The sequence below is a fragment of the Staurois parvus genome, unplaced genomic scaffold (assembly GCF_062004578.1).
Source record: "Staurois parvus isolate SC_StPar_1 unplaced genomic scaffold, SC_StPar_1.0 ptg001328l, whole genome shotgun sequence".
In the NCBI taxonomy this organism is placed as follows: domain Eukaryota; kingdom Metazoa; phylum Chordata; class Amphibia; order Anura; family Ranidae; genus Staurois; species Staurois parvus.
This window is the reverse complement of record NW_028319124.1, coordinates 5,436,050-5,451,272: the sequence shown is the minus strand read 5'-3', so window position 1 is coordinate 5,451,272 and position 15,223 is coordinate 5,436,050. Positions and strand designations below refer to the sequence as shown.

The following is a 15,223-nucleotide window of genomic DNA, read 5'->3' as shown; positions in this document are numbered from 1 at the left end:
CTGTTGGTATCTCTTGGGCATTCTGGCATCTAGCACCTGTATCTCAGACTGCAAGACAGCCACCTGGTCCTTTATCTATACATTCAGGTTTTATGAGGTGAATGGGGATGGCACTGTGTCCTGTACTGTACAATTAAGTTAAAGTGGCTGTACACCCTTGCATTTACTCAGTGAACTGACTAGCCTCAGGTAATAGACAGAGATGAAACAAATACTCCATAAGTTGTACCCGTTTATCTGCAGCCATCTCTTCTCGACAGCTCTCCAAAACATACATTTTACACAGTATCTCTCTGCTCTGAAAAGCAGGGGGCAGGGATCTGATGTTTTACATTGCAAAGCTAAATGAGGAGAGCTCTGAGCCCTGACTGGAGAGAAGAGATCCCCCCTCCCCCTCCTAACAGTACACAGGGAACATGCACACTTGTGGCTGTCAATCACAACTTGTGTGCTAAAGCTCTCCTCCCTGTCACCAATTATCTCTTGCAGTTGGAAAAAGCTGTCTGAACTGACTCATGCAGATAACAGAGGAACAAGGTAGCAAGAAACAGGTACACAGTATAGAAGGATATGTTTTATTCATATTTTATGTTATTTTATGTCTGAAATTTGCAATAACTTTAAAAAGAAATTTGACTTGCTTGTAAATTCCTTATCTTGGAGTACAGTACAGGACACGTGACCTCCCCTCTGCTTCCTTTGGTCACTCCATATTGTTTACCATGAGTCCTTTGTTGATGTCCAGGGTACATTCAGGTGACTGGACACTGGCAAAGAATTAGATATTTTCTCACAGAATTATTTTCTCTTTTCCGGACCATTCTCTGTAAACTCTAGAGATGGTTGTGTGTGAAAATCCCAGTAGATCAGCAGTTTTTTAAATACTTAGACCAGTCCATCTGGTATCAACAACCATGGCACGTTCAAAGTCACCTAAATGCCCTTTCTTCCCCATTCTTATGCTCAGTTTGAACTTCTGCAAGTCGTCTTCACCACATCTAGATGCCTAAATGCATTGAGTTGCTGCCATGTGTTTAGCAATTTGTGTTACCAAGAAATTGAACAGCTGTACCTAATAAAGTGGCCTGTGAGTGTATAATATTTCAGTCTCAACCAGGGGCGGACTGACCATTTGGAAACTCGGGCACTGCCCGAGGTCAGTAGGGGGCCCCATGAGATGCCCCTGGTACCTTTTTCATAGGCTTTTTTTAGTTTGGGCAAGGACACAGGGGCCCCATGATCCCCTATTGCCCGGGGGCCCCATGAGTTGTCAGTCCGCCCCTGGTCTCAACATGATTTTTAGTAAAGGTTTAGAATGATGGGAATTGACACTTAAACGCTTTAGCAGAATTACAAAGATGTGTGCTGTAATACTGATGAACGTGACAAGAATGAAGAATGAATGTGCATGTTAAAATAACCATTTAAAATGCCATCTGGGCAACGGCATATGAGCTTCAGTAATATAGTGATGATGGTACACAGATCATCAGAAATCACATATCAGTACAGAGGCCACAGGGTTACATTGTAAGTCTATATTTCTGGATCCCTACAGGTTTATTTTTCAACCTAAGCATGACATGATGCCATGGCTCTGTATTCCTCTGCATGTTGTTATTGCATTGTGGAAGAGCTAACCAAAGGGTAGTTTTTTGGGTGTTTTTTTTGCACTATAATAAATTTATATAATTTTTTCACCCTCATTTTATTATATTAAGATTGTACAGCACACACAGGACAGCTGTACAGAACAAAATGACACCTTACCTATTATAGGCCTCTCATTATTTCCGGGCACTTTAGAAAAGAGCAGTGTGAAGATCAGAAGGATGTATAAATGGACAATCTTGACAGAAGACATCTTAGCCATGAAGTCACTCATACATCTGTAGAACATAAAAGTTACATATATATTGAAAATGTTAAAATGTAATAAGTTGTAACTAATTCTATTATTCTTCTAGTAGTAGTAGTATTAAGAATGCAGTTTTTAAGGTGAAAACATGCTCCAATTTTTCTTTTAGGACCCATTTATATTTTTGCATCGTGGCATTGCATCACTGCAGTCTGCGTTACAGTGCCATTCCTTTTAAATGGCACCCCAACACCCCAATTTAATGCCAATTAATTTGGGATCCCAAGAGGGGATACAGAGAAACCAACAGATTGGAGAAATTTGTGCTACTCCCTAAACACCAAAACAATGGTCTAGAGAATGAGAGGCGAAAGGTCAAGATCTGTCCTGTAATAGTATTGAAGACCAGGTTTTGCTCTAGACTGGAAGGGGGACTGGATACATTCCAAAGAGTACTTTCTAGGATGAAAGTTCCTCAACTCACACCAAGCACAATAGGTCCTTGAAGTGTGGTGATAGACTTTACAAGAGGTTTACTTCCTAGCCATAATGCATGTAAAAATTCTGAACCCATATGAAAAAGTTAAGAGTTTTCAGAAATGACTAATTATTACAATTCTAAAAATTCAAGTACTATTGCTATAGATTCTCTATACCACTAAATCTACACTACTTTAGTTGACTAAAATACGACTAAAACTAAAATGGCATTTTAGTCAAAAGACTATGACTAAAACTAAATCAAACTTTCACGTCAAAATTAACACTGGTTATATATAATGGCTAAATCTGGGTCTGTAGTGTATGTAGAGAAATTCTTAAAAAATGCATTACAATTGAACAAATCCAATTAGATTTTAGTTGCCTAAAACCCAACTAAAACTAAAACAATTCAGATGACTAAAATATGACTAAAATGGCATTTTTAGTCAAAAGACTATGGCTAAAACTAAATCAAATTAGCACTGCTGCCTGATCAGAGACCCCAGAAATAGTGCTAAATCCATCATACCTGGATCTGGTATAACGGCTAAAAAGGGCCTTCTCCGATTCCTCCTATCTGCAGGCTGAGCACTGATTCCTGGGCATTGGAGCACAACCACAACCCCTAATATTAAGGAATGGGTTGACAAGCTTAATCATGTTATGAGATGGAGGAAATAACAGCTAGGCTACAGGAAAGGCACTCCAAGTTTACAGATTTTTGATGCACCCACATTGATTTCTTGAATTCAACCAAACTTCAGTCCTTCCTCTGATTTCTATAAACTGTTCTAACCACCCATTAGGGAAATTAATAAGTTGTCTCCCAACTCGGTATCCTCCATTCTCCACCCTTTTTTTTTTTTACTTCTTCTTTTCTCTTCCCTCATTTTATTCCTCAGCCTTTTTCTGTTTCTTTTTCATGCTTATCTATTGGAAGTGTTGAAGACAATAAGGCACCTTGCCCCTAGCATTAACAGTGGCTGCATGACACAATTGCAAGTTGCTTTACAATTGGCAAGAAATGCTGCTTATGTTGTATTCATTTGTAATGGATCATCCTATGGGCTCTACCAATTAGGAAAGTACCATTATTTTGCCTCTATGAACCTTTTGTACTGATCTTTGACCCTTGAACGTTTTTTTTTTCTTTGTATGTATATTTACTTCTAAATACCTAATAAATCTTATTCTTTAAAAAAAATTAAGTAGTAGTATTGGAATTTTCTCATGGAATTCCGTGTGTTTTTGCACTATTCAACCACTGGTAGGAGACATGCTACAAAGTGTATTTAGAACTACATTGATTAAACTTTGTAACAATATACTGTACTTGAGCAAGAGAAACTAAAGTAACTATAAAAGAGAACAAATATATGCAATACACCACCAGTGATCACCCTGAGAGTGCATGCATGTATTTGATAGCCTACAGTAAAATAACTTACGCAATATAACATTTTTAGTTCCTGAGAAAATCTTATGTACTAAAATAATATAAAGAGAAATAAAACCTCATTAGAGGATGGTACTTGTTCCCAATTTTACTTTACGAAGGCCTATTTATTATACTGGATGTCCAGTATGTTTCTTTGCAACATAATCTGCGAACTCTTTCAGCTGGTGAAGAATCGGGAGCGATGGGTTCAATAAAGGAGACTCTCAGGTCCTTGGTAGGTTTATTGTTTTCAAGTGCTAGAGGTGATTGTAGCCATATTAGTGCGTTTGCGACAGTAACAATTGAGTACTGACGTGATACTTTTTTTAATTTGCACTAACATACAATTTTGAGGACAAGCTTTCGGGGTATGTCCCCTTCTTCAAGGTCCAAGCCGTACTCAAGGGGACATACCCCCGAAAGCTTGTCCTCAAAACTGTATGTTAGTGAAAATAAAAAAAAGTATCACGTCAGTACTCAATTGTTTTTGTTTTCAAGTGACACCGAAGTGGGAAGTAAATTGGAACCTAGTCTGTAGTTCTGCAGAAGGATACACCAGTGTTATGTTATGTGTTCAATGTAGTGAAATGTATGGTTAAACTAAGCAATACATTTTACTTCTGGGGTCACCATTGTCTTTTATAGTGGCCTTAGGTGGAGGATCTAAATACCGTATTTTTCGCTCCATAAGACGCACCTGACCATAAGACGCACCTAGGTTTTAGAGGTGAAAAACAAGAAAAAAAATATTCTGAACCAATGGACTGCAGACACAGTACAGGGGATGACCAGAGACTGCGGACACAGTACAGGAGATGACCAGAGACTGCGGACAAAGTACAGGGGATGACCAAGAGACTGCGGACATAGTACAGGGGATGACCAGAGACTGCGGACACAGTACAGGAGATGACCAGAGACTGCGGACAAAGTACAGGAGATGACCAGAGACTGCAGACACAGTACAGGGGATGACCAGAGACTGCGGACACAGTACAGGGGATGACCAGAGACTGCGGACACAGTACAGGAGATGACCAGAGACTGCCGACACAGTACAGGAGATGACCAGAGACTGCGGACAAAGTACAGGGGATGACCAAGAGACTGCGGACATAGTACAGGAGATGACCAGAGACTGCAGAAACAGTACAGGAGATGACCAGAGACTGCAGACATAGTACAGGAGATGACCAGAAACTGCGGACACAGTACAGGGGATGACCAGAGACTGCGGACACAGTACAGGAGATGACCAGAGACTGCGGACACAGTACAGGAGATGACCAGAGACTGCGGACATAGTACAGGAGATGACCAGAGACTGCGGACACAGTACAGGAGATGACCAGAGACTGCGGACACAGTACAGGAGATGACCAGAGACTGCGGACACAGTGCAGGAGATGACCAGAGACTGCGGACATAGTACAGGAGATGACCAGAGACTGCGGACACAGTACAGGAGATAACCAGAGACTGCGGACACAGTGCAGGAGATGACCAGAGACTGCGGACACAGTGCAGGGGATGACCAGAGACTGCGGACAGTGCAGGGAATGACCAGAGACTGCGGACAGTGAAGGGGATGACCAGAGACTGCGGACAGTGCAGGGAATGACCAGAGACTGCAGACAGTGCAGGGAATGACCAGAGACTGCAGACAGTGAAGGGGATGACCAGAGACTGCAGACAGTGAAGGGGATGACCAGAGACTGCAGACAGTGCAGGGAATGACCAGAGACTGCAGACAGTACAGGAGATGACCAGAGACTGCTGACAGTACAGGAGATGACCAGAGACTGCTGACCTTTGGGGAGGGAGGGGGAGCGGGTACCTGAATTTGACAGGTACCCGCTCCCACTTCCGCGGAGTTGCCTTCCCTCTTCTTCCCGGGCCGGCTTCTGTGACAGCCGGGTGCCCACTGCGCAGGTGCGAGAAGCGCTTCGCTTTGTGAATGGCCCGGCGCCTTCTGGGACCTGTCATGTGTCCCAGAAGACACCGGATCGTTCACAAAGCGCAGCACATGCGCAGTGGGCACCCGGCTGTCACAGAAGCCAGCGCGGGAAGACTGTGCAGCGCTGGAGCGAGGAACAGGTAAGGCCCTGCAGGAGACAACAATTGAGCGGCCGGCCCGGTATTCTGACATGGTGGCGGCAGAAATACTGGACCGGCCGCTTTATATTCGCTCCATAAGACGCACTGACATTTTCCCCCCTTTTTGGGGGGGAAAAAAGTGCGTCTTATGGAGCGAAAAATACGGTATGTGAAATACGACTTTTCAATAGCTGAAGGGGAGTATTATTTCTTAATAAATTTGCCTTTAAGAACCTCTTTCTGTATGTTGTAGCCTTCTTTTAACCACTTGCCCTCCAGAGGATTTACCCCCCTTCCTGACCAGGCCATTTTTTGCATTACAACGCTGCGTTACTTTAACTGACAATTGCGCGGTCATGCAGTGCCACACCCAGATGAAATTTCTGTCCTTTTTCTCCCATGAATTGAGCTTTTTCGGTGGTATTTGATCACCTGTGTGCTTTTTATTTTTTGCGCTATAAGCAAAAAAAGACCAACCATTTTGAGAAAAAAACAATATTTTGGACTTTTTGCTATTAAACATGTCCAGTAAAAAAAATTAAAAAAATCAAATTTCGTCATAAATATAGGCCAAAATGTATTCTGCTCCATGTCTTTGCTAGAAAAAAATCCCAATACGTGTAAATTAAGTAGTTTATGTGAAAGTTATAGCGTTTACAAATGGCGGTATAGATACTGGGATTTTTATTTCCTACTAGTAATGGCGGCAATCAGCGACTTTTAGTGGGACTGCAGTGAGCATTCTGACACTGGGGGGGGGAACTAACTTGGTGTCACTGACATCCCCAGTGACACCAATACAGTGATCAGTGCTAAAAAACAGCACTGACAGTGTACTAATGGCACTGGGCAGGAAGGGTTTAATGTGAGGGGTGTGTGCTTCACTGTAAGCACACTGATCAGGATGGCTATACTGTGCACAGCCATCCCGAGCAGTGTGCCTGAGCTGACAGGGAGGAAGATTGTTTGTAAACAAAACCGTCTTCCTCCTCATCGGTGATTGTCAGTAATCACCAGGCACCGGTGGGTAATCACTGGCCGGGACCCGGTGATTGACATCCGTGGCCGCGAATGGTGGTGTGGGTAAGGTGCGCGCATCCCCTACCCGGAAATGCAAAATCATGTGTATATATGTGATTTTGTGCACCCGTGCTTCTGTGTAGCAGTATATCTGCTATAAGGCGGCGGGTAAGCGGTTAATGTACAGTTTTTCTTACCTGACAAAACTGGCTTTTTGGGATATTTTCTTTCCACTGACAGTTGTGACCATTGGGGTGAATGCAGATATGAGTTACCTGCTGTTGGTTTGAAATGGTTTCTGGAAAGTATCCTACTTTTCTGATGACTAAAACTGGCCATACACTGTTAGTATTTTTTTTTTCTTCAGACAGCCAACAGATTCCTCCATCCATACAAGTGAGATGGATGGAGCAATTCCCCCCACTGGGACAACTTCTATTGAGAACAGTTGCACATTGATTGATTGAAACTCGGCCAGTCCCTGCTGAAGTGGTTGACTTTTGATCAGTGTATAGCCAGCTTAAGGCAGCATTAAACCCAAAAATTTAATATATTGACGCTTACCAATCATTAGATGTAGTGGCTGCATTTGTTTTCTTTTGTAAGGCTTTTTTTCCCCTCTCTGTTTTCACCAGGTGATCTGGCCATTAACAAGCCTCCAGTATTAGAATGCCTCCACTCTGGATGAAGGAGAACAGGGGGCACCTTTGGACAACAGCATTGTTAACCTGGGGGGAAGGGGAGTGTTGGAGCTACTAGAAGATTTAGATACACTAATCAAATTGAAGCCACACTCCAGCTCACACTGCAGTTACACAAGCACTTAAAGCAACAGTTTCCTTTTCTTTTGGGATAAAGGTTTTACCTAAATGAATAAAAGTTGATCATTGTTGCCCCCCCCCCCCATCAGCGGTAAATGGTTTGTCTCAACACTCTACACTGGTACATTTGCAGGAGAGCTTGTTCTGATGAAAAACAACAGATTTGCTGACCTTATCACCAGATAAGAATAAAGGAAGGAAAGCCTAAAAAAAAAACTAATGCAGCCATCACATCTAAGAATTGGTAAGTGCAATATAATAAATGTTTGCTTTTGGGTTTAGTACTGCTTTAATTTCTAAGTAAAACAAAAATGAGTTGCTATCTCAGACATATGTGAAATTGAGGCCTACCAATAAAAAAGCTAAGCTCTCCTTAAACAATCTAGCAGGGATATATTAAAAGAGTAGAGTAGAGTATGGCCAAAACTGCACTCGTCTTGTAGGTCACAGACGTACATTTACTTTTGTACTGATTGGGGTATAGCCAGCCCTCCTGTACTAGGCCTGGGCCTCATCAATTTAGCAGGGGCCTGGAGAAAGAGAGGGGACTCTTTAAATACCTTAGAGTACATGCACAGTAGACCCAAGGGCCATGGCTCCAAGCAATGAAATAAATGCTCCACAATCTTCATCAGTTCAGCCGCAGGGATTTTTGGGATCAGGAGGAGAAATCCTCTGTGCTTCAGCTCCAACAATTAAATTACAGTTTTGGCCTCTTTTCTATAACTATATGCTGGGTCAGATTTATTTTATTTTTCCTTTTATCATGGCCCTGCTTTCTTTATGTTGGATGGACCATTAGGGCCCTCTGTAGTGGGGAACACTGCCGACTCAAGCAAGGTAGTCTACACTATAGTGTCCCATGCCACAAACACAATACATTTACAGAGGACCTGAGGGTCTGCTTTATTGAATCCTTTCCTCCCTGTTCTTCATTAGCTGAAAGATTTCACAGTGAAACACAGTTTTATTAAACATTTGTATTCATTTATTTACATGTAGTCAGATGTGGGCTATTAGGAATGGAGAAAAGGAGACATTGCCAAAAAGAGAATCATATTGTTCACCCCCCCCCCCCACCCTTATGCTTAGGAACAAGGTTGTTACATCACCTCCTGCTGACAGCGGATCAGCCTTTCTGTTAAAGAGCAGAGAATCTTGGACTTGTAGTCCCATGGCCAGGGGCAGACTGACCATTCGGGCATTACCCGAGGGCCCAGGTCAGTAGGGGGCCATGAGAGGATCACTGTCCAGTGAAAGTGTGGGGAGCAGAGGAGGAGGCAGTCTCAGATCCCGGCCCAGAAGTAGTTCACCTGTCACTTCACGTGGTGGCAGAGTGAGTCGGGCGATGGGTCTGGACACCGTGCTGGTGAAGGAGCCAGTGGGCAGTGGGAAAGGTGAGAGGCATATCATCCATGGGTGCGGGGTGTTCACCGCACACACTCTGCACGCCCCTCCCAATGGAAGAACAAAGTTGGAGGTGATCGGTGCAGGGGAGGGACAGTGACAGCACCGATCTCCCTGCATGGATTTCAATAAAGCAGCTGAAAGCCACGGGAGGGAAAGGGCTTCCAGCTGCCTTGCTGAAATCCATGCAGGGAGATCGGTGCTGTCACTGTCCCTCCACTGCACCGATCATCCCTGACTGTGCATAGGATTTTGCCTCCTGGGCCCCCCCTCTGTGCTCCTCAGACCCCCCCCCCAGGTTTCTGATGCCTCGTCTTCTCTGACATTGTCCAGTCCCTCCCCCCATCCTCCACAGCAGAGGAGAGGAGAGAGGATCTGCTCTGCCTCCCCTGTCCAGATCAGCCAGCAGCTCTGTGATGCTTCTGAATGTACCAGGTCAGTCAGTCTCTCTCTCTCTCTCTCTCCCCCCTCCTTTTTCTTCCTTCCTTCCTCCCTCCCCTCCTTCCTCCATCCATTTTCTTTCTTCCTTCCTCCATTCCCTCCCTCCCTCCCTTTTCTTCCTTACCTTTATTCCTTCCTCTATCCCCTCCCTTCATTTTTTCCTTCCCTCCCTCCTCGTCCTTCAATCATTCCTTCCTTTCTTCCCCCCTCCCTCCCCTTCCTTCAATCCTTCCTTCAATCCTTCCTTCCTTTTCTCCCTTCCTCCCTCCCTTCATTCCTCCCTTCATTCTTTCCTCCCACCCCTCCTTCCTTCCCTCCTCTTTCTTCATCCCTTCCCTCTCTCCCTTTTTATTCCTTCATTCCTCCTTCCCTTCCTTTCCTCCCTCCCCTTCCTTCCTTTTCCTTCATTCCTTCCTCCCTCCATTTTCTTTCTTTCATTCCTTCCTTACTCCATCCATTGCCTCCCTCCCTTTTCTTCCCCCCACCCCTCCTTCCCTCCCTCCCCTTTCTTTCTTCCTTCCTTCCTTCCCTCCATTCCCATCCTTCTGATATAAGGGGGTACAGGTTCGGTTTATTCATCCCAATCTAATGACAACCCAACATATACTAGTGGTCCCTGTTCACTTCCTACTGACACTGTCCACTGCCCCCACAAAATCATTGTGAAAAAAATAATACAGAAATAAATTGTAAAAAATAATTTAAAAATTAGATAATACAAATTTTAAAATTCTGACACCCACACCATTGCTCTACTGACACCATCCACTGGCCACCCAAAAGCATTTTGAAAATAAATTATAAAAATAACAAAACATTAATTTGTAAATAAAATTAAAAAAAAAAAAATAATACTAATACAAACTAAGAACTACTGACACCATCCTACACATACTACCCACAGCCATACACTCCGCACTCCTCTCCCTGTACATACTACCCACTGTCATACACTCCACACTGTACATTCCCTATTTAACATTACCTCATTTTGCATTATATAAGTCATCTCAGACACTATTTAACCACACCCCTTTTAAGCCATGCCCAATTTTTAGCACAATTTAAAACACACCCTCCTCTCTCATCCCTTCCTCTCTCACTCCTCCTCCTCTCTCTCACACCCCTCCTCTTTTTCACCCTCGCACTCCCCTCTCTCTTTCACTTCCCCCACATGGCAGCCATCTTTAAACCTGGAAGTGCCCAGTGGCTTCTATGGAAAGAAGCCGGGAACATTCATGCAGTCTTTGCTGCAGTAAATATTTAAATGCCCCTTCTATGCAGCTGAGCTGCAATATGTAGGTAGAGTGTTGTGTGGGTGTGGCTTGAGTGTAGGCGGGGGCACAGGGGGCTCCATTATCTCTTACTGCCCGGGGGCCCCATAAGTTGTCAGTCCGCCCCTAATCTAGAGGGAGATCAGTTGAGGAAAGGTGATGAATGTATGTAACTTTATAACATATAATGTTAAAGGATTGAACACCACCACTAAAAGATATAAGATTCTTAAGGAAATTCATCAATACTCAGCTCATGTGGTGTTCCTGCAGAAAACACATTTATCCCAAGATACAAAGACCCGACTATTTTCTAAATACTATCCTACATGGTTCTATGCGGACTCACACATTAAACAAGCAAAAGGGGTGGCAATTGGGATAGCAAAAAATTTTACTTATATGGTAGATGTTAGAATGGTTGACCCATAAGGTTGGAAATTGCAGGCAGTTGAATGTACTCTTGCCAATATCTATTGTCCTAATAGAAATCCGATGGCCTATTTGGAGGAATTAATGAGAAGGCTTATGGATTTTAAGAAGGGTCAATTGATTGTGGCAGGAGATTTCAATTTTTGTATGGATCCGTGGCTGGATACATCTTCGTGTGCACGGAGGGACGAAGGCAATAGTCTAAAATCAATCAAAAAAATGTTGTATTGGTGTCAATTGATGGATACATGGCAAATTAAACATCCAAGGGACAGAGACTATACCTTCTTTTCCCCGGCCCATGGGATGTACTCAAGGTTGGATTACATAATGATAGAAAATAGATACTTGGAATCCCTGGTAAATTCTAAGATCGGAGTAATGTCGTTATCAGATCATGCATCTGTTATAGTGATTAAAATGGAGAAAGGAAGAAAATAGAAGTAACGCATGGAAATTAAATATAACACTAATTCAAGACCCAGAGGAGGAGATAAGATTATGGAAAGAGATTGAGCAATTCTTTATGCTCAATGAAACTAACTAACTAGGGATATCTCTGGTGACAATCTGGGAAGCTCATAAGGTGTACAGTTGCAAGAAAAAGTTTGTGAACCCCTTGGGATTACGTGGAGTTTTGCACGAATTGGGCATAAAATGTGCTCTGAACGTCATCTAAGTCACAACAATAGAAGAGCACAGTCTGCTGAACATAATATTGCACAAACATTAGATGTTGCCATGGTTTAATTGCACATAACATGTAAACATTCACAGTGCAGGGAGAAAAAAGTATGTGAGGCCCTAGCTTAATGACTTCTGCCAGAGCTAATTGGAGCCAGGAGTGAGTCAACCTTGACTCCAATCAGTGTGATGATACTGGATGTGTTGCTGACAACTGTCCTGCCCTTAAAAAACACACACCTGTTTTGGGTTTACTGGTTTCAAGAAGCACTGTCTGATGTGAACCATGCCTCGCAGAAAAGAGCTCTCAGAAGACCTACGATCAAGAATTGTTGACTTGCATGAAGCTGGAAAGGATTACAAAAGTATCTCCAAAAGCCTTGATGTTCATGTGTCCACGGTAAGACAGACTGTCTACAAATAGAGAAAGTTTAGCACTGTTGCGACTCTCCCTAGGCATGGTCGTCCTGTAAAAATGACTGCAAGAGCACAGCGCAGAATGCTGCATGAGGTAAAGAAGAATCCCAGAGTGTCAGCTAAAGACCTACAGAAATCTCTGGCACATGCTAACATTTTTGTTGACACATCTACAATAAGGAAAACATTAAACAAGAATAGAGTACATGGGAGGACACCACGGAGGAAGCCATTGCTGTCCAAAAAGAATATTGCAGCACGTTTGAAGTTTGCAAAAGAGCACCTGGATGTTCCACAGCACTACTGGCAAAATATACTGTGGACAGAAGAAACCAAGATTGAGTTGTTTGGGAAGAACGCACAACACTATGTGTGGAGAAAAAAAGGCACAGCACACCAACATCAAAACCTCATCCCCACTGTAAAACATGGCGGAGGGAGCATCATGGTTTGGGGCTGCTTTGCTGCCTCAAGGCCTGGACGGATTGTTGTCATTGATGGGAAAATGAATTCCAGAGTTTATCAAGACATTTTGCAGGAAAACCTACGACCATCTGTCCGCCAACTGAAGCTCCGCAGAGGATGGGTGATGCAACAGGACAATGACCCAAAGCATACAAGTAATTCAACAAAACAATGGCTGCAACAGCACAGAATACGCCTTCTGGAGTGGCCCACTCAGAGTCCTGACCTCAATCAGATTGAAATGCTGTGGCATGACCTTAAGAGAGCGATTCACACCAGACATCCCAAGAATATTGCTACACTGAAACAGTTTTGTGAAGAGGAGTGGTCCAAAATTTCTCCAGATCGTTGTGCAGGTCTGATCTGCAACTACAGGAAACGTTTGGTTGAGGTTATTGCTGCTAAAGGAGGGTCAACCAGTTATTAAGTCCAAAGATTCACATACTTTTTCCTCCCTGCACTGTGAATGTTTACATGTTATGTGCAATTAAACCATGGCAACATCTAATGTTTGTGCAATATTATGTTCAGCAGACTGTGTTCTTCTATTGTTGTGACTTAGATTACGTTCAGAGCACATTTTATTCCCAATTCATGCAAAACTCCACATAATCCCAAGGGGTTCACATACTTTTTCTTGCAACTGTATATCAGGGGCATTTAGATCTTGATAGGAGCTCAAAAAAAAGAAAAAGGGAGAAGAAAATAAAATTGCTAACTAAAGAATTATAAGATTTAGAACAACTACATAAAAAGAAAATAGATGTACGGATACAACAGAAGATAATTTTGAAGAGCGAGGAAATGGAAGACATCATGGAACAAGATACTAGAAGAGTTTTCAATAGAGTGGATAAAGAAAGGTATCAGTGGGGAAATAAACCAGGAAAATATCTGATGAGAAGAGTTAGAGAGAGGAAATCAAGGAATTATATAGAAAAATAAAAGATGAAAATGGTGAAATGGTTTATTCAACCACTGATATAGCTAAAACGTTCCAAAAATATTATAGTAAGTTATATGATCTAAAACTCAATAACCCAAAAGAATTAGAGGGGGAAAGAGAAAGAAAGAGGCAGCAATATTTAAAAGAAGCGGGATTGCCCAGGATAGAGGAAGGGAGAATGTTAGCATTAGAAAAATTGATCTCCCATAAAGAAATAGGTAAGGTATTGAGAAGTACAGCAACAGGAAAAAGCCTGGGACCAGATGGTTTTACATTGAGATATTACATGAACTTTCAAAAACAGCTTATGCCCAAAATATGTAGATATAGGAACGCATTGGGAGAAGGGATGGATATGAGGGAGGAGTCTCTGCAGGCAAATATCACAGTTATACTGAAGGAGGGAAAGGACCCTTCCCAATGTTCTAGTTATAGGCCAATATCACTCTTAAATATAGATACAAAACTATTTGCAAAGGTTTTAGCAAACAGGATGAAAGATCTTATGGCGGATTGGATACATATCGATCAAGTAGGATTTGTACCAGGGAGGGAGGGAAGAGACAAGGGATTAAGATCATTGCTCCTTTTGCAAAAAAGTAAGAAAGAGAGGAGTTCAGCATTGATAATGTCGATCGACGCCGAAAAAGCCTTTGACAAGGTAGATTGGGGGTTCATGATGAGCACACTAGAAGCATTGGGTATTGGATATAAGATAATGCAGTGGATAAAAAAAATTGTATAGATTTCCTTCAGCCGCAGTGAAGGTTAATGGTTCATTATCACAATTCTTCAAAATGTATAACGGGACAAGGCAGGGTTGCCCTTTGTCACCACTGCTTTTTGTTATCTCACTGGAACATCTTTAGATGTAAAAGGAGTTATGATTGGGAAGGAAGAACATAAGGCTTATGCAGATGACATGTTCTTCTATGTCACGAACCCTAGAGTAATGTTACCCAAACTAATGAAAATTTTAAAATACTATGACGAAATGTCAAATTTGAAGATCAATCCCTGAAATTTAGAGATATTGAATATTTCAGTCTCAAAGTTAGAAAAACAGAACTTGCAGGAAGCCTTCCCTTTTGTTTGGAGAGAAAGAGAATTAAGTTATTTAGGTTTAAAGCTCACTCCCTCTTGGAAAAATCTTTACCAAATATACTATATCTCACTTGTAAATGAAGTTAAGGAAAAATTGAGAAAAATGTCTGTAGGGATACTCTCGTGATTGAGCCGCATAAATATTGTAAAAATGGTTATAGTTCCGAAAATCCTGTATAAGTTCCATATGCTTCCAATTTATTTACCGAAGTCCTTTTTTAAGACCATAAGAAAAATAAAAAAACAAGGGTTAGTTTTGAAGGATTATGTAGAAATAAGATTAATGGTGGTTTAGGCGTGCCGGATTTTAAGAGGTATTATCGTGCTGTACTGATT

General features: G+C 42.3%; 1 protein-coding gene across 1 annotated transcript in view; it reads right to left on the bottom strand.

Annotated features, from left to right (window-relative positions):
• Positions 1-15,223, bottom strand: part of LOC149436964 (gamma-glutamyl hydrolase-like) — a 65,964-nt gene that overhangs the window by 42,022 nt on the left and 8,719 nt on the right. Inside the window, exon 2 of the mRNA XM_089661304.1 lies at positions 1,771-1,889. Coding sequence (XP_089517430.1) covers positions 1,771-1,889 — 119 coding nt within the window. The remainder of the gene's footprint in view (positions 1-1,770; positions 1,890-15,223) is intronic.